This window comes from Fringilla coelebs, assembly GCF_963513975.1.
Source record: "Fringilla coelebs genome assembly, chromosome: 4".
Lineage (NCBI taxonomy): Eukaryota > Metazoa > Chordata > Aves > Passeriformes > Fringillidae > Fringilla > Fringilla coelebs.
The window spans coordinates 9,097,849-9,123,798 of NC_140032.1; the positions used below are offsets into that span (position 1 = coordinate 9,097,849).

Sequence of the window (25,950 nt, forward strand, 5' to 3'; positions counted from 1 at the left end):
CTCAGAAGTTTAGCAAGTCCATAAACACCAGAGATGCTACCACGAGGGGGAGATGAGAAAGACAGAACTAAGTGGAGGGATGGCTAGTGAGGCATCATTTTAACCATGACTAATTAACAGTTGAAAATCACCATTACCTATCTCCCATATGTTCTCATTTGTAAGGAGGAGTTGGACACTAAATCTAAACATATGGCAACAGTAAGTTGCACTCCAATCTTTGAATAGCAAAGTACATACAATCTGCTCTATTGCTTCAGCTGTAAAATGATATTGCAGGGTAACCTAAAAGGAAAAATCATCTCATAAAAAGCACTGGATAGAAAGAAGTGGCAATTAAGGAATAAAATGGTTGGTTGAGAAACCCCCAAATTAAGCTTTTCTGGCTAGTTTGGCTATTGACCTACATTTAGGGCACCAAATAACCCCTTCTCACCTTCATGCCTCAGTCCCCTATTTCAGAGACAGGAAGCATGACTATTGGTATTTGAAAGATGCACAGATGATACCAAGTCTTGGATCACACACAACATGCAGGCACATGTGGATATATATAGACTGAGAGATAACTGTAAAAAGAGCTGGAACCAACCTCACAACATTTCACTGCTTGACCTGACTGATAACAAATCACTCTGGGCTTAAGCAAAAATAGTGCTTATCTTTCCTACAGTAAAACTAATGTTTACAGGAGAAAGGTCATCACCTCTTAACTCTTCAGGATTGCTCAGGAATTATTGTCTTACATAGCATATGATTTCTCACAGATTTCTACCAGACACATTTCTTTTCTAAATTACTCAAAAAGCTAATCAAGCTGATCAAATGCACTGAACAAGTCAGATATTATAAAATATACAACCTCTTTGTTTCACACAGGAAATAAACACAATGAGGCACCTACAATTCACCAACACTACTTCATTAACATCCGGACAGTAGATTATATATCCATGAAGACAGATATACATATATTACATCAAGAAATTAACAGAACATTTATAATGCAGAGCAAAACATGGGTTTAATGTTTTCATACAGAAAAGTACGTAATCTTTCTAAAAACTCATTCATTTTTGAAAAAAATGCATTTCAGTTCCATATCTAAAAATACTTCAAAATTCAGAAATAAGAGTTGTTTTAACATTAACTTATTGGTTTATTGTATCAAGTATACACAGGACTGTCTACTATGAAACTGCCAAATAGTAACTCCAAAATTTCGGTAGAAAAAGAAATAAACTGAAAAACAGTTACAACCTAAGACTAAGGCTTCCTGAAATAAACTAATTGTCAAAGGAAATAGTGTGGCAAATTAATTTAGAAAATACAACTTTATAAATCACTGGACAAAACAAATTGTCAACAGAATACAGACTCTAAAATAAAGATAAATGCCTAAATGCCCAATAAGAAGCCTTGCTACCTTGTCTCTTCTAGTGAGAGAAGTGAAGAGAAAAAAAGCCTACTGCCTTTCTACTTCAGTCCCTGTCTTCCTACTGTCACCACTACTATCAGGTCTAGTATTTGTCAAGCATCCTGACTGAAATCAAGAAGGAAAGAAATTTATAGCAGGTTTGCAATTATGCAGAAAACCGCACCAAAAATTCTAGGTGGAAGTAACACTAGGGAAACAGAAAACATTGCAAGCAGTAAACAAAACTTTTGGACACAAGGGTATGATATAGCCTAGGGGAAAAAATTAAAAAGAAACCAACAAAAATTTAAAAACCATAACAGCAAAGCAAACAAAAAAACAGCCAGAAAAACAAGTCTTACTGAAAATGAGAATACTTGCTGTGGATATAACATTCTCTTCAAATATACTTAGTCAGCTGCTTCAACAAAACCATCAACAAAGGAATTATCAAAATACAATAAAACTACCAAATATACCCTTCCATAAAATAACTCCAGAACACCACCACAATAGCTGAAACCAGACTCTCCAACATGAACATATCAGTTCTTAACCACTTCAATATAAAGAAAATATTAGCCAAATTAACAATTAACACTGGTGAGCACCTCTCAGTGCACAATAAGCACTTTTAAACATAAGACCTCTTCCAATTATTTCCTGCTGATCATGACATAACTTCCTTATGCTCAACTTTTTACAAAAAAAGTAAGATAGCTGTGCAGTGCACAGAAGATCATTCCTCAAAAGAACACACTGCTATCTATGGTCTTGAAAACAAACCTCTAGATCCAGCCAAACTCTCCACCACAAACATTCATATCATAGAGGAACAGACCTAAAGAAAAATCACTGCAATCAAAATTACAGCCACACAAACAAGGTCTGTGTGTGCACTTGCAATAAGCATCCATGGCACCACGTGTCCTTACAGGACCTCATGTAACCCCCCCTCATCACCAAGGGACACAGAAAAAGCAAGCTGCCATTCCCATTTCATCTCTTATACCTTGAGTGAGGACCTGCAAGTGTGCTCTTTAAAATACACAGCAAAATAAATCACAGTTTCCAGATGAGATTTGAAGGCCCTTTGCATTTCTGCCTGCTCCTTACATCATAGTAACTCTTCCTTATTCTGTAAGGGTTCCATCTATCCTGCACCATAAAATGACATCAACTCCATCAAGACATTTTTGTAAGGCTGTTGACTAGACCAGATGTCCTGGTCCAGCTTTACAAAAAATACTTAGGAAAAAAATCATTAAATGGTTAGCAATGCAGACATCCACTCTCTATATAGGCATCTTGAAAATAAAGTAAAAAGCAGTCAGTGCTTTGAGAGGATTTGGAAGATTTTACAGGAAGAATGCTGGTATGTTCTCATTTGTATGCTAAGAGCACACAGACTTGAACAACTGGACCAACACAGAAAGGTAAAATTTCTGCCTACAGAAGGAGAATTCTCTGCTTACAGAAGGAGAATTAGACAAAGAGACATTACTATGAGAGCCCACACCACTCATAAAAAAGTTATTAGATGACAAACATCCAAATGCCAATTTTAGACAAATACTCAAGACCCCTTTCAAGCTCAGGTAATTTCTTGGCAAGAAACAATAACCTGAAAAAACTGTGGTTTTGAACATATGATGGACTTCAGAATGTCAGGAAATGTTTCCTACATTAAAAGGCTACAAGGGAACGTGAGAATTAGAAGAATGCAAAGCAGAAATGCAGAACACCCTGAGCATCAGGTTAGTTTAGCCTCAGCCACCTATGATTCTCAGAGATCAAAATGCCACTTGATGACAGGAATTAACACATTCCAGCATAAACATCACCCTGATTTAAATTAACCTGTGTTCTATTTCAAAATAAAGAGCAGGCATTTTGAAAGAGTAGGAGAGTCATCCTCTCGTTTTCCTCTCTCAAACTATTTTTCTTCCATTTCTATGCCAAGTCTTTTCTTCAACCCATCTTCCTCACCTGTCTCCTCCAGTTTCTTTTCCCCTGTCTGCTTCCCTTTCATTCATTCATTCATTCACCCAGTGGTGTACCCAGTACTGATGTGATGCCCACTCTTACATTATTCATTCTGAATGACTATCAAGTATGAATACAGACCCTACAAGAGAAGAAAAACAAGCTTATGGCCTACCAAGACTAAGCAAAGTGTAGGCACAACTCAGCTCCTGTTTATCAGCTTTTCAGGGCATCTTATTCCTAAACAGTATCAAAAGCAGTAACAGCAATGGAGGAGAGGGTGGTGAATGCAGAGGGACCAGAGGAAGAACCACCATCTATAGGATCAGGAAGGTGAAGAGGAATTGTCAGGCTAGAAGCCTAAATAGTAATGCAAAAAAGCCACTGACTACTAGAACAACAGCAGGAAAACCCTACAGGCTGCAGGGTAGAACAGACACACAGGATGTTCTAAGTCTGATCCTTGTCATCAAAATAAATAAGAGCAAGACCTTACAGTCACTCCAGCAAGGCATACTGAGCCAGGAATACATTATATTTAAATTGTCCAAACATTCTATCTCCCCAAAAAAAAACCTCATTCTTTGCTCCACCCTAAATCTAGACTTCTAGAAAATGCATTACAACTTCTGTCACTCACCTCTTTTCAAGAAGCAGGCAGCTGACACTACTGCCTCAAAGGAAAACCATATCCTATTACCCTGAGCTGTCCACCAGAGCCATGCTCAGTGCTCTGCTTTAGCTGACTTAGGGGCAGGCCAAGTTTCAGGGATTCAAGAGCCTCAGCTAGCATAGAATGCAGCAGCTCCCTGCCTGAATGCAAGCCATCACACCAGTGATGCCAGCTTGTCATTTGAGATACAATGAATAGTTGGAACATTGAGTAAGTTCAAGATAAAAACAAAGACTCAGCTGAGAACAGGTAAGACAGACTCAAATTTAGCATCATCCTCCAGTAAAACAATCAAGCTGGAGAAACTTGCTCTTTCACATGCACTATGAAGGTGGGTCAGTCTTCAAATGTGAGCCAAATAAACATACACCGTCTTCAATTTATTTATTTTTAACACCATTATTTAAAAATAGTTCTACTGAATTAATTTAAGTCAATGTTGCCAGCACAACTGCCAGGAAAGTAGATCATCACAACTATTAAAGCAGTTAAATGCAGCACATCAACAGCATTTGCACTGTTTATTTTTCAGTTAGTCCAATAAGAAAATGTTTTACTGTGGTCCAGTGCTGAGGATATTCTTAGTGGGAGTTTTTTTGTCATTTCTCTGAAATAACCTAGGACAAATGCATTGTGATTTCTAAGAAGTAATTTTTTTGTAAATTCTGTTAAGTACCATCACATCGTGGGAGGAGAACAACAGAATCTAAACATCCAAATCAGGTTTCCTGGAGAAACACCAGAAGATGAGTCTGCAGGACAAGGGCCACATTAGGCAACACCACTGGATGTCTGAAAATATTCTAAAGAAAATGTTTACTCCACTGGAATCAAACTCAGCTTTAAGCACTGAGAATCCAGCAAGCATGGAGAAATATTAAGGAATTGAAAAATTCTTAGTCATTTAAAAAGAAACAACTTGATGAGCTGTTGAATTATAAGAGCACAATCTATAGCTCAACCAACTCCTGTGCTGCAGACTACCAAATTTTTTAAAAGGGCCCAGAAGAAACCGCAGTTTCCATTTGTCTCTTCTTTGTCCCTAGGCACCTGCTGCAGGACAGAGAAAGAGATAACCACCAGACATCACACCAGGCTAGATGGACCTTGGATCTGATACATTTTGATTCTGCTCACAGCAATCCACATCAAAAAATAATTTCACAAGGTACAAATACATTTCACATCAGAGTAATTAAAAACAAACAAGTAATTCTTAGACAACTGCAATAGTGGCCTCCTTCCCTTTTTCAGCTACAGGTAAACCAAGACTAAGAAACAATATGACTGCAGGTAATTGTATTGATTTAGCTGCAGTGCTACAATACATCAGCAAAGAATTATTAGCTCCCACACATGTGTTCAAGCCACTAGATGGTGCCTCTAAAATGAAGCAATTCAATATGCAAAACTCTGAATAATGCATGATGATTTATAAGTTGCCTTCCTCAGGATTGTTATCAATAACACTGATTAATGTAGTTAAATAGCTGCAGACTCTGATCAGAGAGGGGCAACAAGAATAATTACACAGATAAGTGAGATCAAAGAGCTGATCATTAAAACAATGACTTTTCAAAAACCCAGTAACAGCTGTTTTCTCAAGTAAGAAAAACTCTTCAATCTTCTGTCTTGGAAAGCCATTAGTTGCTAATATAAATATTATACTAAATAATAAATTTTGTTCACAGACTGCTGTGCCCAAAGGTTTTGAATACTGTATGGCACCAGTCAAATGAAAGTAAGTTATAAATAGCTTTTACCTGTTCTTTCACTGTTCATTGTAAGACATTTTTCCCAAGAATAAACTTGCTCTAATTCTCTTCTGTGAACAGCAAACCTTTCACTTGTAAGATTTGGAAATCATAAGATTTAAAATAAGATGCTAGCTGCTTTCCATCTATCACTGGGAAATCATCCTTCCTTTTTTATTCACTCCCCCAAACTAGTATCAAGAGTTGCTTGGCAATTCCAGCAGCTTTGTCCTTTTTCATTTCTGACCATTTCCATCCATTTAAATGCTGCTCAAAATAATTCTCTCTCCTCCTGCATCTCATTCTACTGACCCAATTTTAAAAATGCTTTTTGCATTATGTTAAGCACAGTTAACTGTGTACTTTTTTACTACCTTCCATTCTTCTAACAAACTTCGATTCATATTTAAAATCCCTTTTTCTACTTACAATCTTTTCCTACTAAAAAATTCCTGCAAACATGTTTCTTCTCATACCATTAAAAAAAACAAATCAGCTACTTCCTATTGTATTTCCCATCTTTTACTTTTTGGAGTCAGCTCTGCCACTAAGTAACCGTGACAAGGTTGCTGAGAAAGATTACTCTTTGTGAAGTTTTTGATGGTCAACATTCACCTAGGACTTTTTTTTTTCTTTCTTTCTTTTTTTTTTTTTTTTTGAGCACTTCTCCTTGTGCAAATACAGAATCTCCTAGAGGTTATTTGACTATTTTTGAGCTTTGCCACTGGCTCTCACTTTTCTACTTTAAGTGATTGCTCTAGATTCGCTAGGCACACTCTCTTCATCTTACTTGCCTGTTCCAATGTACCTTTTTACTATCTATTAAGCCTTTTCTTAAATTAGCATACCTATCTGCTGTTCCAAGTCCTTTAACAACTATTAGTAGCAACAATTATTACCAGCTATGGCTCTCTTTCATAGAAATATAGCTAAAAAGAACCTTAAAAACGGTAAGAAAAAGGCACTATGCACAGACATAGAAACAAGCCTTCTCCGAGTACCTGCCATTCCACTTATCCCTAAATGCTATTTCTGCTCATAGAGCACCACTGCAGACACACATTAACAGGCAGCAAGAACCTCTTGGAGAGGTATCTGTTAATCCAGAGGCAGAAAGCAATTATCAGGTTTAAGAAACCCATGAACAGTATTTCAGAACAAACACATGGGAAGAAAGCAACTACAATTCTCAGCATCTCAAGCACTCCAGGGGGAGAAGATGCTCAGCCTCTGAAGGGTGTGAAAGAGCTGTGCTGAGTACCCACTTGTCAGTAAGTGTTCACTCCCAGCTACAAGTTGGGGCCATTTCTGTGAACCCACCTTCACATCCCCAAGGGAGTCAGACAGCCTTTGATTTAAAGCAGGCACTGAGGGCACAGCTGCACTTTGGTCCGTCTTAGAGGAGGGGGTGTTAAAAACCATACCTACAAAACCTCCAGACTTCATGCATATTTTGTGATCCTTATGCTGGTCCTTTAACTGGAGCCAGGCATTCAGAAAGCAGTAGCTTTACTACCAACAACTACAGATTTGGACTGAATTACAGAAATGTAAGAAATTCTTTACCCTAACTGCTATAAGTTCACATTTACTATGTGAAAGAAACGAGGAGCAAAAAAAATCAGAGATATAAACACAAAATAACCAATATTTTTAAAATAAAAATATGAAAAATAAACACACACTGAAGATGTTTCAGTCTGTTATGCTAAACAGATTAAAAAACATATTCAAGTTGTAGTTAGAGACAGACTTTTCTCCTCATCATACACAAAACAGCTCTTTCAAAATCTCAATAAACATGAGCTCAATTCAAAGCAGGTACCCCTTTGAGCTAGTTACCCACGCAATTTTCAAGCTAGTCTCTGGATTTAAGCAGCAGCATTCACAGAAATTATTCTGAATTCTTTGGACATCAAATGCATTTCAAATCTCTGCAAAACCAGCCCGGTTTTGTATTTTTGCTGGATGCTCAGACGTGCCTGGGAGCAGGTTCTGACCGGACACCTGTGGAATGCTCCAGCAGGTACAAGATAAGAAATTCCCTGAAGTGGCAGGGAACATTTCTATTATATCTGTGCACACAGACAAATATCTTGATTTAGACAGGATCATTCTTTTGTCTCAGGAAGGTGGTGATGCCTGGGAATCCTGCAGTGTCCTGAGGAGGTCAAACATAGAGTAACTATTGTTCCACCGATGTGCTGCAGTTCAAGAACACTACTGCTTCAAATCACCCCTCTGCAAAAGTGTCCAGAAGCAAACACCATTCTCCCTCCAAACACTTAAAAACACATTGAATGCACAGTCCCCAAAAGCAAAACACATATTACAGACAACACTTTAAAAATTAAACAACAATCAATGTGGCAGAGGAGGCTGGAAAAAAAATCTTGTCTCTGCCCTGTCTCCAATACATCAGTTAAAAGTCTGCCTCCCAGCAGCTCCACAGATCACGTCACTGCTATTTATTTCATTCTCTGGTTACCTCCACCACTGGCATTTGATCTGGTTTATTAGAATCTGGCAGATCAGCATACCTGAGGAACAGAGCTGGGCAGGAAGAGCACTGACTGAACAAGGATCTAGGGAAGTCGTGCTGCTCTCGTGACAGGCTCCCAACATTAGTCAAGACTTTCCACTTCCTACACCCACATTTTCTCTGCCATTCTTGGTATGTTCAAACAGAGGCAGCAGTTACCAAGTAAATATCCTTGCCTGGATGCAGGTCCTGCATCTTGCAGTAATGATTACCCCAAGACTTTTGTGATTCCACCTTGTTATGCACTCTGTTCTATTCCATTTCCTTGTCTCCACCATTTAAAAAGATTAAGCTGAATTAATTTACATATTTTGGGGCTGTGTTTTTTTCAGGGATGAATTTTGAAATAGTTCCCCTAGGATTAAGCTAAACAATATATTCAGGTTTCTGAGCAGGCTGTACTATGAATTTGCTGCACTCTGATGTCATCCCACCCCTCACCTTCAAAAGTACCTCTGAATGGCCATCAAAGCTCTGGGCCAAACATCCAGTGCTGTCAAAATCTGCTGCCATGCAAAGATCCTATTATATGGCAGTAGGACCTGGAATACTTCAGAAGTGTTCCCCACCACCAGGAGTAGCAAAACCTACCTGATAAAATGCACCTGGAGCCCACAGTGCCTAACAAGGGGTTACAAACAACATAAGTCCTGAGACCTGAGAGCCCCCACCAGGATAAGTATTAAGCAAAGTCCTCCTCAAAATGCATTACATCCAAAAGAGACCCTGGAACCCACTGATCTTTTGGGAAGGCGTCCTTGCAAATTCCTTTAAATAGAAAAGCAAGCAATACAACCAGGAAAGGTACAGTCTCTACATGTGAGATCCTCTGTCTCACCCTCTATAAAAGAAGTACTATTCAAACCTCTGTGTATTTAATGATATGATCCACACCCACTCAACAGCACACCAGGAAAAATGCCTTTTTCTGAAGCTCTTACAATTCACCCGCAACCCATTCTGAATACCAGAACAAAAATGATGTTGCAAGCTACTGAAAACTAAGAAAAACTGTTGGCAAAGGTACAAATACACAACAAAAAGCAGCAGTGCTGGTTCTAAACCAACAGCAATAGGTGTTCCTGATTTATGAGGCCCAGTGTCATGAAACAGGCTTGAAAAGTTCCTTCACCCCAGAGGAGTCCCACAAAACTTTAAGTATACATTGTTTGATACAGACCCTGAATGCCAAACACATACCTCACAACAAAGGGATAGTATATTAAAAAACAAGTTTTATCATAAAAATATAAAATCTTCATTAGGAAGAAAAACAATATGAAGCCTAATGAGTTCTGTTTAAAAAAACAGTGAAAAAGCTATATTCACAAAGATTTCCTCTGCATTTAAGGTTAACAGTATTTCTTTTAATTCATTAACTATTCTTCTCTTAGTTTTTCCATTGTATAAAGCATATAAAAATAAGAAAATTCAATGAAAGTTATTTATATCTTATTACTGTATTTTGGTTACTAAATCTCTATATTATCTCCCTTGCAGTTATTAGCAGTTATCTGACAATTATGTGTTCTTCAGCAGTACTCAAGAGTCAGGACTACACGTGAAATCCATAAAGCTAGCATAATATGAACTTTTATTTTGCAGCAGCATCACTGCTTTTTTTTTCCCCCCACTGCAACACACTGGCCATAATCCAGCCAAAAGAACTGAGTAAATGGAAGGTTTACAAACTGAAACCCAGCATTGATAGTAAAGCAAAGGAAAAAACGACTGATAGCGACCAACAGGAGCCAAAATTAAATCAAACACTTCAGAAAGTGAATAACGATACTGACTGCCGTAATGCCTGGACAAGAAAAAGATGCTATAGATGTTCAAAACCAGTAAAGTCCTTGATTTACGAGCCGAACATCACATGCCAGACAAGATCACCCTCCAGACAGTTGTTACTTAACTCGAGCCAAAAGATGATAATTTCATTGCAAAGCAAACTGCGATTCTTGGATTCCCTCCAAGAATTTCAAAGCGAGAAGGGCACAAAGTACTCACCTACAGAGCACCTTCCAATAAATCTCCTAACTTAGGAAGTTTCCAGGCGCACACACACAGCGCTAATGGCACAACCGGAGCGCCCGAACATCCCCCGGCTCCGTGGTCGGCGCAGCCCGCAGCGCACCCGGGAGCGCAGCCCGGGCACGGCCGCCAGCCCCGCAGCCCCTCGGCGGTGCCGGGCAGAGCCCCGAGCTCGCCCCGGGCCGCGCTCCCCGGCTCGGAGCAGCCCCGCGGCTGCCGCTCTGCTTTGTCATCCCCCACCTCAGCGGGCGCCGCGCTCCGCGCCGCCAGAGCCGCTCCCGCTCCCGCGCCCCGACCGCGGCCGCCGGGACCCGCTGAGCGCCCGCGGGCTCCGCTCGCCCCACACGGCGCCTCCCAGCCGGAGGAAAACCCGCGGCTGCGCGCCCGGACCCGCCGCCACCCGCGTCCCGACTTGCACCCGCGGGGCGACGGTGACCCCGAGCAGCGGCGGCTCCTCGCAACTTGCCTTGGGTTTGTACAGCCACTTTCGGAACCTGTTCATCATCACCGCGGCCGCTGACACCCCGCTGCCGCCGCCGCTGCCGCCACGGGAGCTGCCGGCTCCCCACCCGCGCCGCTCACAGGACCGAGGCGAGCCGTGCCCCTGGCTGGGAGGCTCCGCCGGGTCGCGTTCTCCTCCTGCTCCGCCGCCTGGTCCCGCGGAGCGGCCGCCGGGCGCTCCCGTCAGCGCAGGGACCGTCCGGCGGCTCCGCGCGCTCCGCGCCGCCCCGACCGCCCCCAAAACATTGCGCGGCCGGCGGCAGCGCCGCCCCACCGCGCATGCGCGACACCGCCCCCGCGCCCTCCCCTCCCCACCCAATCGGGTGGCTGCTTGGGGCGGGCCAGCGCAGTCGCCCCGCCCACCCGGCTGCTCATTTGCGTAACACGCGGAGGGGGCGGGGAGACTGCGTGCCGCTTAGGCCACGCCCCGGGGACCGCCTTGTTGCAGTGGCTGCCGGGAGTTGTAGTTTTCCGCGGACAGCCCTGCGAGCGTCCCCTCGGGAATCGCAGGCTCTACCTGCGCCCGCCAGAGCTGTCCGTGCTCTGTAAACCGGCGCGTCACCGACCGCTGGCTGCCCGTGAGCGGAAATACCGCGGGGGCGAGGCACTACCTCCTTGGCAACGGCAGCAAACAACCGCCGCCATCTTGTTTCCCCGCTCGTGTAGTTCCGGGTTCCCGGTCGCGCCGTTTCGCAACACTGAAGCGGGCTCGCAGCAGAACTACAGCTCCCAGCAGCCCTTGCGCTCCATGGCAACGGCGCGCGCGGGGTCCCTGCGCCTGGAGGGACCGCGGCGGGACACGGACGGCACGGGCCCGGCCGGACCGCTGGGAACGGGATGGGGAGCGCCGGGAACAGCCGGGAGCGGGAGCGGCGGGGACAGCCGAGGAGGGCAGCGGCAGCGGCGGTGCAAGGCAGATGTGGCCGTACGTGACACCTCCGGAAAGAGCCGGGCGCAATTCCCGATGCGTGCGAGTGGCGGGTGCCCCGGGCAGGCTCGTGGCTCCTTCGTCCCTTTATTTTCACACAATCACAGAATCACAGAATGCTTTGGGTAGGAAGGAACCTAAAGTTCATCCGTCCCCAAGGCCCCGGCCATGGGCAGGGACTCCTTCCCTTCCCCCAGATTGCTCCGAGCCCCGTCCAGCCTGGCCTTGAGCGCTGCCGGGGATGGGGCAGCCACAGACTGTGGGCAGCCGGTGCCAGGGCCTCACCACCCTCACAGGGAAGGATTCCTCCTCAATATCCAGTCTAAACCTGCCCTCTCTCAGCGTTCATATTCATTAGGTGTTCATAAGTACAATAGAATACATCCAGGGGGCCTGTGTCACACTGTGGACAGGGTTGTTGGGGTTTGCTCCCTGAAATTTTGGGCAAGTAGCCAGCCTTGGTGTCCTTTGCTAACCCACCTCATAAACATAACACGACTTATTTGCAGAAGGTTTTGTACAATAAGTATTTATTGTAGAGTTCTACAAGATAAGAGATAAGAAATACCATGTCACGTTAAGGAAAACACTTGCAGTAGGTATGCAAAACATTGAAATACATGAAAATTAAAATTAAGATTCTCAAAGTGAACATTTTCCATCTGATTTATCTGAATTTTGCAGGGAGGCTTAGGTCAGCTCATTTTAAGAAGGACAGCTTTCATTAGAGGAAATGCAATCACAATCTTTCTAGGCTGAGAATGTGGGGGCAGATGGAAAACCTGAAAGAACCTTTCAGGTCACTGAAACCAATTCCTACAATTGTGGCCACTCTTATCCTATGTAATTGCTTTCAAAATATCTCCAAGCTCCCCTGTAAAATAAGGTTAAATCAGGTTCTCACCTCCTATAATTGAAATCTACAGCTGATAATGGAAGAAAATTTCTGCCATTTTATACACAGTATAAATTTATATCATTTTTATACATAATAATTGGAGTAGTTTCCCAATTGATTGTGTGAAAATAAGGGTGCATATCATAACAAAAGAATTTTATTCCTGATGTGTATGTTTTAAAACACTGACAATAATAATAGCAGCTTCTTTAATTAGAAGTGGGGTCCTTTCTATTAAGAACCCCTGTATGTTCAGAGATCTGAAGGCTTTACTACCCATCTTCATTTTCACATTCAAGTTTTGGAGTTTAATGATTGTTATTTGGGGGGTGGGGTGTGGATATCAGAGCAGGAGAGCTCAGATTTCTTACTGGTATGCCAGAAGAAAAAGCATTTGTTACTGGCAGAGCTGTTGGAGCCTGAATTATGATTCAGTCTAAAGTACAGAGATATTTCTCCCTCGCTTATCCAAAATCCCTTGTGAGTGTAAGAGCCTTGGCAGGTTCTTACCTGAGAAACAAAAGATTCTCAGAGGAGTGGAGTAACAGTGATTCCCTTGCACAGTGGTGCCTCCTCCTTCCCTTGCACAGTGGTGCCATCCTTTGTCATGATCCAATCCTGTTTTGCTGGACTTCTTTTTTAGTTGGACATTTTGTCTTGTTCATAACAGGCACCTAAATGGCTATATTGGACATAATCACAGACAAACTTTTTTCTTCAGTTCTTTGAGATTAGTAATGAAAAGTGCTATTTAGTCAATTATTGAGTAAGATGGTGCTGAAAGGCAGAGTACAATACCACTGTGTCTGGAAATATTATCATAATATTTAAAGCAAGAAATTAATTATGTTTACCACAGTGGGAATAAATCATCTGGATCAGGCATTCTTTTCTGACATCAAAATATGATGATATATAAAATACAAGAATTATTTTCAAAATTACATTTTTATTTTCACCATAGAAAGTTACTTTTGGTCTCATTTTTTTCCCACTGCTAAACCCGATGAATGACTTTCAGGCCTAATAATTGCTGTCATTGGTCTTTCATACACAACAACATGTGTGTGTAGGAACAAATGCATTATAGTTCTTGTCATCTGAACATTAAAATCGAGGTACCAAGTCCTACACATTCTCAGACATATGGGTAAGGCTTCATTTGAGATAGACAAAATCCAGTCATTTCACCAGCAAAGCATCAAACATAAATACTCCACTGCTGTGCCTTCAGAAGCCTTGGCAGTGGCCCAGACCACTGAAATTCTGTGATCGTGGCCCAGCCTGCTGACCAACAGTCATTGCTTCCTTAAAATTCCTCTCTGTTCCTGTTCTTTTGTTGCTTTTGTAAAACAGACTGTTTACAGCAACATGTGATGAAATTTAAGGCTAAAATTTTGCTTTCTGATGGATCTCACTGGGAAGAGCAGTGTGTTAAGCAGGACCTGTATGCACACAGACAAAAATCCGTGCTTTTTTCTATATTATCTTTAATTCTATTTTGTCAAATAAGCTGGTACAGTAACCATTTATCCTTAAGATATTTTGAGATTTTTGCAATACATAATTTTGTCTTCTATTTTCTCACTGTTTGGACTGTATTTTCATTTCTCCTGTCAGCTGTTCTGAGTAACTGGGATTTTGAAAGCTTGACTTAAATGTTCTCTTCTACATTACTGCAGTGTAACTTCTGTGTGAGCCTATCACCATGCATTATGCCACAACTGAAGGAGGCATGAAAAAATAATGATTTTCTGTATTTATAGGATTCTCCACGGTGAAGATGGTCAGCCATGGAGAACTTATTGCACTAATAGTGCAACAGCTTAACAAGTTTAACCCTGATAATCAGAGCTTGGAGGATTTCCTGAATGAATCAGCTGTGATGTTGCAGGTATATTAACTTTTGGTTGACCTTACACAGTTTACCTTGTTACTATGTGATATTAAATGCAAAGGTACCTGTTTTCTAACATGTTGTTGTACCTTTCATTGATTTTCCTTACAGTGACATTTTTTGTTCATGAGTAAAGTCCAAATTTCTTATGGTTATCACCAGAAAACAAGGCAGTAAAGATCAGAGGGGTTGAAAAACTGCTTGCATAGCAACAAGAGGAAGGAAAAAAAAAAAAAGCAACAACCTTCCAAAATTGATGAGATAGTCATAGAGAAAACTTCTGTTCCACTTCTGACTAAGCTGTTTTGAAGATTCTTGTTCTTTTCTTCCTTCCAAGTAGAAGTTTCTGACAGCACCAGCCATTTGTATGTACAAATGCAGCTCAGAAGCTGAATCACAGGATCAGGTATTCTTGCTGTGAGGACATAAGTGACCACCACAGCAGTGGGATAGAAGGACAGTGACAATAAATCATCCAGCAGATTCTAATTTAATACTGCAAGTAACCAGACCATGATTTTCCCATTTGTGTCTGTTCTGGCTGAAGTAGTTCCCATCCCTTCCTGACCATAGTGTGTCACCTCTTCCCATCTCTTTGTCCTCAATGTCACCCTGACTTGTGCTGAGGCAGCTAGTGGAGTGAATCAGCTTTAGCAAACCACCAAGGGAAGGCAGTAATGTTGTTTAGATTGCTATTGTCTGTGTGTGCCATTGTTATTAAATGGCATTGTTGGAGCCCTGATCCCACACTGCCATGTGGCTCCAGTGTTCATTTCCCCTTCTGACAATAAGGTATAAAGCACTGCTGTTCCAGTCAGACAGTCTTTTGCATTGATTTTGCATAAATACAATGACCAAAAGAATATATAAACCATGGAGGTGTGATAAGAAATCTGGGGCTGAGCAGTGGCTTCACACCCATTCCTTGGCTACTTGCCTTCTCCAGCAGTTGCCACTCAGGCCCCTTCCTTCCTGCCCTCCTGCCTTGTAGTACTGGCATAACTCTTTGTGATTCATATTCTGAATTACATCAGGGAACTGATCCAGTTTCAAAATAATCATTTTTCACTGGGCAGAGAGCAGGTAAATTCAGTTACCACTGCTGCCCAAATAAATGCTTACAAAAATGAGTCTTCAGATCATTGCTCTTCTCAGCCCAGGAAAAGTGGTACAAAGACAAAACTCCAATAATTCCATTAGAGAAATATGAATCTAAAGTTTCATAATAAACCCTTTCAGAAGGGGAAGGACAAGGAGGATAGCTGAGGCTAAAGGCAAGGCCAAAATCTTTTCTCTGGTCTAGTTTTTGGTCACCTACTACACAGGAGTTATCAAAGAAAGTAAAAAGTAAAATCTGTGTTTATATAAAATTCAGCTTTGTTTCAGTACCAAATGGGTGATTAAAATTCATCATGAAAAACTCACTTACTTCTTTCTTTTCTGTTTCATAAGAGGCATATGATCCTAAAAATACTGTAGCATTTTTGTACACATGTTTTCCAGGCTTTGTAACTTACCAATTAGCCAATATTAACTAACCCATGCAGAAACTTCCTTCAGTTTGTATCCTGATTTACAGCCTGGCTCTAAACCACAGATTGGATTCATACCTGTTTGTCTCATGCCAGCAGCATAACAAATAGCAAAGCTCAGGTTGTCTGCTGACCCGAAAAAAATCAGGAGAGTCAGATTCCAAGAGATCAAATCTAAATAATTAAAAGACACAGCTCCATAGTTATTTATTTGCTGAATTAGGTGTGCAGTATATCACAGTTGACTTTTCTACAAGTCTTCTGTTCTTTTAAACTCTTAATAGTTTTCCATCCCCTTACAGTGCATACAGATGTTAACACTGTAGGTTTCATTCATGGTGTATATCTCTATTGTGTTTGGATGGTTTAGAGTCTTTATGTCTTCTAATGTGATATCTGAGTTTTCTTGTTTAGTTCTTTGATAACTTGTTGATGGCCTCCATAAAATATCCTCCTTAACCTATTGTTCACCTGTCTGGGAGTGTTCCTGGTGAAAACAATAATTTTGGGCTAGATTATTTCTCTCAAAATAAAAACACAGTACACACAAGTCATTCCAGAACATGTTCAAGGGAGTTCAGCACCCCACTGGCAGGGGCTGAAGGAGGCACTGTGATGCCAGTCTTGTCAAGTGCCAGATCCTCAAAATAAGAACCTCTGACAACCAGATATTGTCACCTGAACTGCTAGGAGCCAAGGACATTTTGCAGAACAAAACCTCTGTCAGAATAAAGTAGATTTTAAGAGCAATATAAGTATATGTAGGAACTGATTGAAATGAAACAAAATTACTCCTTTGGAAATCTAATAAAGGAAATGAAGAGATGGGCATCCTTGGCTGATCAGAAATGGGGAAGACATCAGTAAAGAGTAAGAAATGAAATGTAGAATGGAACTGAGTTGGGAAGCATCTTGACAGACAGCTTTAGTTTTATGTGCTAGAATCAACTGTGAGATGGTAGGTGGAGTAAGTGGGTCAGATCAATGGACTAGCAGGATGAACTTAAAGTAGCTTTCCAGATGGTTGGTTTACTAAGATGGGGTTGGTTAAACCCACAACACACACACTTATTTCAATAAAATAGAAAATTCTGAGACACTGCCTTAGATTTTTAGCTAGGAAGTTATAGGAAAACATTATTTGAAAGATACTGTTCAAAAAGAGTGAAGAAGATGTGCACATAAAGTGGTGATGATATCCTGGGGACTAATCTGCATGAAAAATGACCTCTGGAGTAATGAGTTTGACTGACAGGCAGGGTGGCAATAGAACCAATAACTGAGGCAAAAAGGAGCATGAGAGGGCTGAAGCTTTGTCTTTGTATTGTTGAAATTAAACTGACAACAACGAGAAGGAAATGTCACAGAGAGGGGTGAGCATCTTAGATGGAAATTTAGGGTTCTTACTTGTGTACATGATAAATGGGAATATGTTATGAAAGGAAGTTGGATGCAGTGCTACAGGAGGGAGTCTGGAAGGCACAATCTGTCTTGATCCAAATATCCCTGTCAACCATTTACCAACAGCATGAGTCCATTCTTGTGGGAATCCTTGCAAATTAAAGCCATAAAAATAGCTGGTGAACTGAGGCACAGGAAAAGAAGTGAAAGTGGGCAAACAATTATATTTTAAAATGAAGGACTTTACAATATGAATGTATAAAAAAAGAAAGAGGCAAGAAATAAATCGGGTTGAAGCCATCAGGTTGAAAATACACTGGATTTGCAAATGATAATAAGAAGGAATTAATAGATTTCCATATTGTATCTTTTACTAAGTATACAATCAGTCATTGTTGAATATTCTGATCAAAATCCAACAGGTTTCTTTTGGTTTCACTCTGCTGCAAAAGTGCCAACAGTTCAGAGCACAGTCAATCTTCAGCAAAATTTTATTTTTAATTTCTAGATGTACATGAGGTTACATAAATAATTAAAACAAAATTCAAAATACATGATTATGTGAAATAGTATATTTTGGTCTTTCATAAAAACTGTGCAGAAATGTTTCTATTTTGACAGTGCTCGATGGTACTGTACTGTTGAGGTTTGGAATACTCTGCTAGCCAAATATTGAGAGGATGGCAGAGAAAGATAAACTGACTTCTGTTCTATGCTCCATCATTTTTCTATCCCTGTTCTTTCTCTTGCCCTCAGGTTTACTTGCCCAGGTGTCTTTATTTAACCTGTCCCAGTTCCATCTCTTCAGGTGGTTGGTTCCAGTACTATTGTCCCTGTGCAGCAAGTCCTGCTCACCTCTTTGGTATTGTTCTGCTCACCTCAAAGTTCTTGCCCATTCAGTTCCAATCTCTACTGTACCTCAATCAAATGAGAAATCTCTCTGTTTTCAAACTGAAGCCCACAAGAGGCAGATGCCACAGAGAAGATAGGTGAGACAGGATCTCTCCTCTCAGTTTGAGCTCCCACACTGACCCAGCATGGCTTGTCCCAGGCTCACCCTGTATTGTAGTGAAAGCTCTGCTTGCCCTGGACTGGGCATGGTAAGGGCACACAGAATCTTCACTGCTTAAATTCACACAAAACACATGCAAATTACTATTTTTCACTTGGCAAAATGTGCATGGATTTTCATAAGAAAACCAAAAGGCCAAAGTTTGTAAGGCACTGCTGACCCCTGTGTGCCACTCTGAAAATACATCCCCAGCTGTTCCCCTGCATTTGGTTTAAAATTACTCAATATTTCTAAATAATTAGGTAAAAACTTGAAAAAATGACAACTTTCTGTCAAAAATCAGTTACATGTCTGAGGCCATGTGAGCTGCTCTCAACTTGTTCCTCTCAAATAACATGGGAGGTTACCCATTAACTTCAGCAGAAGCAGAATCAACCTCTTGATTATTATTATTATTATTATCTTAACTTCTTAATGCATCTTTATAATTTCATTCAAATGTCTGTTCCACCTGAGCGTATTCTCTCAGTGTAGGAAATCTTGTTTCAAGCTTTGAGACAGAAATCCCTTTGGAAAACATTTGGCTGTACACTCTGCTTCTGAGTATATTCCAGAGGGGCTGCCCAAAGTTAGCAGCTATTACCCTGTACATACCTTGGTGTACATGAGAAAAGCAGTTTATTTGTAGGAAATGATGGCATTAGATTCTGCTCTCCAGAGGTTTTTTCCTAGCTGTATGTGGGATTTAGCTTTACACAGCCCATTTACAGCAGCCATGGCTGCACACCTAATCCCTGTGTGCTGCTTGAAAAAAACACCCATCTTGCCCTGCATTTTTGTAACTGAGGAAGATCAAGAAGATACCACATCAAATAACCACTGGGATTTTTCACTCATTGACATTTTTCACTCATTGCACTTTGCAGCCACCCAGTGTTTCAATATACAGGAAATCAGAAAATTAGTGCCAAAAAAAAAAAGAAAGTGAAGTTAAAGAAAGGTAAACTATTACTGGGACAGTAGTTCAGGTCTGCCTGAATCACTGCATGTATAAAGATATAATGTTCTTTTGGTGTGATGGAAATGCATAAACAAACTGCTGAGTGCCAGGGAGCTGTCAGTGTTTAAAACCAAGGTGTCAGGAGAGAACATGATCCCTAGAAGGCCACTCAGGAAGCAAGAAAGGCACATTTAAATCTCAGTTCCTATCTTCCAACTCCCAGTTCAGGCCTCTCTATAAAAGTGGAGTTAGGAAAACTCACTGATTATCATACTTTTGTTTTAGAGAAAAAGAGATAAAATATGGAAGGATTTTTAATTATTGAATAATGGGAGATTAATAACACAGTTTCCTCTAATTAAAATGTTATGATCAAAATCAGTCTAGAGGTGTTAAACTCCATATATTTTATTTCTGCTACATGTAAACTTTACACCATAAAAGGAATTTCTGTTTATTGTTCTCAGACTCTCAGTGAGTGATCAGACTTTATGTTCTTCCAGGAACTTTGAGTTGTAATTTAGTTATTTACAGTCATTATGTTTATTGTACTGTAATTTACAATGTTTATTACATAATATTGGACTTGTTTTTCACTGCAAATATTTTCAATAAAACACAGATTCATTAGCAATATGATGGATGATTCCTAATTGCAACAAGCAATCCCTTGCCTTCAATCCCAAAGAATCATTCCCTCAAACCTCCTAAAAACAAAAAAGTCCAGTTAAATGCTTTTACTTCAATATTGTGACCTTGTTGCTATTAGAACAGAATTCAGTTTGAATTATCCTGAATAACACTGTAACTTAAAATAATTCCTAAGTCTGTCTCAGATCTTTAAATTATTATATATTCACATTTAAATTTACATCTGCTCCTGTTGTTCTTCATTTGAATGGCCAGATTACTTCTCCTTGTTTATCTTCCTAAATGCTTTTTAATGCTCCTTTTATCAGACTGATGCTGTCCAGATAATATTTTCATTCCTCTGTACTAAACCCCCTTCTTTTAATTAAGCATTCTTCACTTAAATCTATCAAAAAGGATCCATATCCAAAGGTGATCTTTCATTCAGTGCATGTGGTGCATAAGGATATCATTTAATCAGACCTTTTATAGGACTGGACTACATCTGTTCATTTTGAAAAAAGGTTAAATTTTGTACCTAACTGAAGCATCCCAGGTATTGTTCTTCCTTGTGACTGTCAGAATCAAGCTTTGGCTATGATAAGAGACAGATTTTAACACAGGAGTTACCATGCAATGTCTGTGCCTTTCTCTATGCACAAAACTCACTTTATTTTCAGTGGGATTATCTGCTTCAATCAGAGCTGCAGGATCAGACCCATCATATTGACCTTCCTACATACATCCCAGCTACAGAAGAGCTTATTTCTGTAAAACCAGAACTGCCACCCCAAATTCACTGTTCTGCTCCTTTATCCCTCTCATGCTGATAGCAAGATATGTTTATGAGCTTCCCATTTCACAAGAACATGGTGTGATTTGGCACAACTCTTCATAGTTCTCGTTTGTGCTGGTTCAGCTGTGTCTCACACATGCCCACTCAACTGATTTTACTCAATTGGGAGTAAAATCCTCAAATGTCAAAAGTCATAGATTTAAATATGAAGACAATGTAATGCAAGAATGATAGATTTGGTGCAATAAAAAATCCTACTAAATTATAGAAGTCTACTTTGTATTTTTAGTTACTGACATAAATGCAGACTAGGATCTTTCTAATGAAATGATAGAATTTGAGCTTCCTGTAGTGTTCTGGGATTTAATATTAAGTACAAGGGAAAAGAATGTTCCCTGTACCTCTTAATACAGCATTGGTCAGCATTGTCTGCTCTAGATGAAAAATACTAGCTTGCAACATAGATGGTGAATAGTAGAAGCAGGATATTTTCCTACTTAAATCCAAAGATCCCAGGGGTTTTTCCCACTGACTTCACAGAAAAAGAAGACTGGGTTCTGGTGACTGATTCAAACCCTGGTGATGTCAGTAGGAATATTTTATTTCATTTTTACAGCATTTTGATTAGACCCTTGGAGAGGACTAGCATTGATAACTGAAGCACTCTAAACTAATCAGGCTGTATCTGCAAAATGTGCACGTTCTTCCTGGAAGAAGACAAGTTCACTACATACTATTGCACAGTTCTCTCAGGAGGTGAAAGCTATTTTATCTTTTCATCAAATATTATCTTCTTTCTAAAATGTTTGTTTCACCTAAATTATGTCCTTAGCCAAAGAAGTCTCAAACAGAGCATGGCTGATATTTTTTTCCTTTTTTCACTCCAGAGAGAAGAGCTTTTCTTTCTCTCCTTTTCTGATCTCTCTGGCCCCTTCAAAGAGGTCCCACTGTAACCAGCCTTATTATGATACACCTAGGGTGGAAAAACTTCCCTTTTGCAGCTATTTCTCCATTTGATTCATGCTATTTCTTGTACTAAGCTATGCTGGAAGTTGTTTGTGTTCGAAGCCCTTCTTACCCAGTCTCTTCTCTTCTTGAGGAAACTTGACTGATTCCCAGCTACAGCTGTGTGTCAGACAGCAGGAAAAACACATCCATGGAAGCAGGCTACAGGTACTAGGGTTTTCCCAAATGGGGGAAGGAAAATTAATCAGCACATAATTAGACAAGAATCACTTTTTTTCCCCAGGACCATTCAGGATAAATTCAGACAGAATTAGGGGTTTTTTACAACTTAAAACACTTAGTTATCAGAAAAAGCTGGATTTCAATGCCATAGAGAGAATACTGTCAGATATTTGTATCTGTTCAAGATCTGTTTTGTCTTCTGATATTTTTAATATTCAATGAACAGAAGATGATCACTGCATGTGTTACTTTCACCTGTAAATTATCTGGCATTCCTTATGCTGAAGGGCTCAGATATACTTGCAAACTTAGCTAACTGCTAGTTGTTTCAGAAAAATATGTGATTAAAGTGTACTTAAAAAGGTAAAAAGTTGCTCTGATGGACAGAATAAATGCTTACAAATTAGTATTTATTAATTCTTTTTGGCACCAATGACTTAGTGTGTTGCTTGGGGCAATCTCTTACCTGCTCGATGCCATAGTTCCTGCATGTACAAAATAATATTAGCCAAAAGCAACCTCATTAAGTACAATTAATGCTAGTGAAATGTTCTGAAAACCTCACACAAAGGGTGCTATAAACATACAATCTGTCATACTGTACCATTTCAGGATCACTTGACCCTCTGTGAAATACATCTCACTGACATACAGCACAGCACAAAGCCCCACAGAAAGAATGTATTCAGGAATTAGTGCTAGGAATTACACCTGCCCAACACATAACTTTCCCAAAGCCATTATTATTTCAGATATACAGATAAACTGTAAATATCCTGGATGAAATTTGTAGAGGACATAATGCACTTTCTATTGAGAGAGTATCCTAACTGGTTTAAAGCACTGGCTCAGGTTTTGATTCACTAGATTATCTGAAGGCCTTACCAACGACTGGCTCACCTTTGGGATTTCCTGTCCAAGTCCTCCTCCTGCCCAGTCTTGTTTAGTTGAGTAGTGATGAGATCACTTCCTTAGGTGACACAGCTGCAGGCTGCTCAACTAGTCTCAGTTTTTACATGTAGAAACAGAACATTTGGTACCTTCTGTGGCTGAAAGCAGATTCAGCTGATTATGTTTCATAACAAGACTTTTTGTCCTCTGGTCCCCAGGATTGCCAGTCAGTGCTGATGTGGGGCACAGCTGTCCCCAGGCTGCACTTCCTGTCACCCTGTTGCTTGTCTCAAGGCCATGTAGTGGTTATGTACGCTCTTGCTCAAGGTGTAAGCAAGAGTAAGAACTTCTGTGTTCATCCTAACACTTCTGACTGAGTTGTTAACTCAGAGCAGCAAAGTAGAGTAAATGTAGACAGACAATTGCATTTTTATGCTGCAGTCTCCACTGTATAGGAGATGAGTTGGGCACAAGTGGTGTCCTGTTGTTACCTGTTTGTCTACTTTTGGCCACCTCTGCAAAGTACATTTGAAAAGCACAGGCTGGCCATAGCACTTCATATCAAATCACACAGAACATGAATGCAGAGATTCTGATCTCATAAAGATCTTGAAAACAACTGAAACTTTCTAGCAGAGATAATTGAGAGAATTTCTGTTGGGCTTGTTTCCAACAGGCTTGACCAGTTTTATGATGGACTTTCTGTTTATTAACAGAGCTACTATTTTCTGCAATTTCTTCATAAATAACACCATTTGCTCAAGGGAGCAATTGTTTTAGATTCAAAATGTCACAATCCTGCTTCCACTGGAACTACAGCCTCTCTGACTTTGCCATTTAGTTATTCAGATTTGCTTTTGCCTTTTTTAGTAAATTCTTAAGAGATCTCATATCAAATATGATATATATATGTATTTATGTATATATATGTATTTCATAATTTAGTGGGGTCTTAGATTTATGGGTTTTCTTTGTTAGTTTCATGAAAAAACTTACATAAATCTTCATCTTCATTAAAGGTGTATTTGGAATGAATTGTGTGCCTCACAAGAATCCTCAGTGCTTAGCAAGATGGAGTCCATACTTTCCTTCTTTTTTTTTTTTTTTTTTTCTTTTTTTTTTCATATTTCAAGATTTTTTCAGTCTCTTTCCTCATTTTTCTTGGTGACAATGCACAAATTAAAAGGAATGAAATCTCGGTTTTGAATAGAAGTAGTGAAAAATATTTATGCTTGCTCTGAATGACAACCTCAGAAAATACACTTTGAATCCTTCTGCATATTTTTTTACATTTAAATACTAGAATGGTAATTTTAAAGTTCTGCCTTATATTTGCTTGATCTCAAAGCCATGTATAGTGTCACTTATCAGAAAACTCACAGAATTCCATCCAACAGCCCCTAATAATGCCCATAAAGTAAAAATGAATCACATTAGGGAAATAAAGCAATCAAGAGGGTAGCAGACAGCCTACCAGGCAAGGCGAAGCTCTCATCTGATACATTATTGCAGTTCCATTGTTCCCACACCTCTGAGCTCTGGGAGAGATCCTACATCAAACGTGGACTACACATTTTCAGAAGATGCACTTAGCCTTTTTTCTTGGCTTCTTATCTAACCTCCTTAAATCAAATGATCATTATTGTTTGTCATTTTGTCATAGCTCAACTGGCCATTTTCAATTCAAGTAATAACAAACTGGTCTGGGCCTCAGATTTTATTACAATGTTTAAAGGTGGTTGATCCTAGAAGTTTATCTCATATAGTAGCAGATATTGCATAGGTTATTTATTGTGATTGAAACTCTCTGTAAAGTTGAGGAGCATTCAGACTTATTAAAGGGTTTATAGGGTAGGATCCAGAAGGAAGGGACCATCCCACTCTCCTGTTCTCTTGGGATACTGCATGAACATTACAAGTGACCAGGAGCATTAGCTGGATCAGAAACAGTCTGCATTAAAAAGAATCCTGGCACTCACTGGTTTACCTTAAATCAGTCTTGTTCTCCAAAACTGGGTCTCAGTAGCAGTTAAGAGTCTTTTCCATAATCTCTGTCCAGCTTCTCCCCTCAGTTCAGTCTCCCTAAGTAGCACAGATTTCACCCACAAAGAAGAGGTTTCCTGAGGAAAAACAAAATCTTACTGAAACTTTCTTATACTGTTGACTAAGTTAATCATTGCTCATAGCTCAGAGACTTCAGATTTTCTTTGCATCAGCTGCTGACATTGACACATGAAGGTCATTTAACTCAATGCTTATGTCAGCAGGTAAAATGAACACTTAACATTGGAGAAAGTTACATTTTACTTAACAAGGGCCATTAGTTTGCTAGGACTGCCCTTATTTGATAGCATTAGAAGGGCAGCAGCCCTACCAAAAGCACTGCTGTTCATTGTTCATGTTTTCCAGTTACTTCAAAATAATTGTACTTTTTGTACACAACTATTTTCTTTCCAGAATGCATTAATCATTATTAAATTTGTGTCTTTATAGACTCTTAATGTGACAGAAGAAAAATTTGTATTGGATACACTAGCAGGATGCATAGAATATAAATCCATATTGGATGTGGTGGTCAATGCCTTTTATGTTCAGGATGGGAGATACTGCCCCATTTCTGAGCGTAATCTCTATAGAGGTAAGTTGTCTTTACCAAATGCGTTTACCACAAAATTTCAAAAAATATAATTTTACTAGTGTAAGTCTTGGTATTATATTGCATTGGAAGCACTGTCATTGTGTCTAGTGCAGTGGGAAGTACAGGACCTTTTCTAATGTCCTAATGAATGTAAAGTCCAAAATCTGAAATTGTTATTTAGTCTGAAATCTTTCAGGTGTTTACTGGAATTTCACCTAAAGAGGGTAAGATG

The 25,950-nt window shown here is 40.0% G+C and overlaps 2 protein-coding genes across 2 annotated transcripts in view; one reads left to right on the top strand and one right to left on the bottom strand.

Annotated features, from left to right (window-relative positions):
- The window catches only part of ZFYVE28 (zinc finger FYVE-type containing 28), a 146,465-nt gene extending 135,323 nt beyond the window's left edge, over positions 1-11,142 (bottom strand). The window contains exon 1 of the mRNA XM_084203833.1: positions 10,873-11,142. Coding sequence (XP_084059959.1) covers positions 10,873-10,911 — 39 coding nt within the window. The 5' untranslated portion in view covers positions 10,912-11,142. The remainder of the gene's footprint in view (positions 1-10,872) is intronic.
- A 602-nt stretch (positions 11,143-11,744) lies between these two features.
- CFAP99 (cilia and flagella associated protein 99) overlaps positions 11,745-25,950 on the top strand; it is a gene marked incomplete at its 5' end in the record, with an annotated part of 52,616 nt that continues 38,410 nt past the window's right edge. Inside the window, 3 exons of the mRNA XM_084204529.1 lie at positions 11,745-11,832; positions 14,500-14,627; positions 25,574-25,718. Of these exons, the coding sequence (XP_084060655.1) occupies positions 11,745-11,832; positions 14,500-14,627; positions 25,574-25,718 (361 nt within the window). The remainder of the gene's footprint in view (positions 11,833-14,499; positions 14,628-25,573; positions 25,719-25,950) is intronic.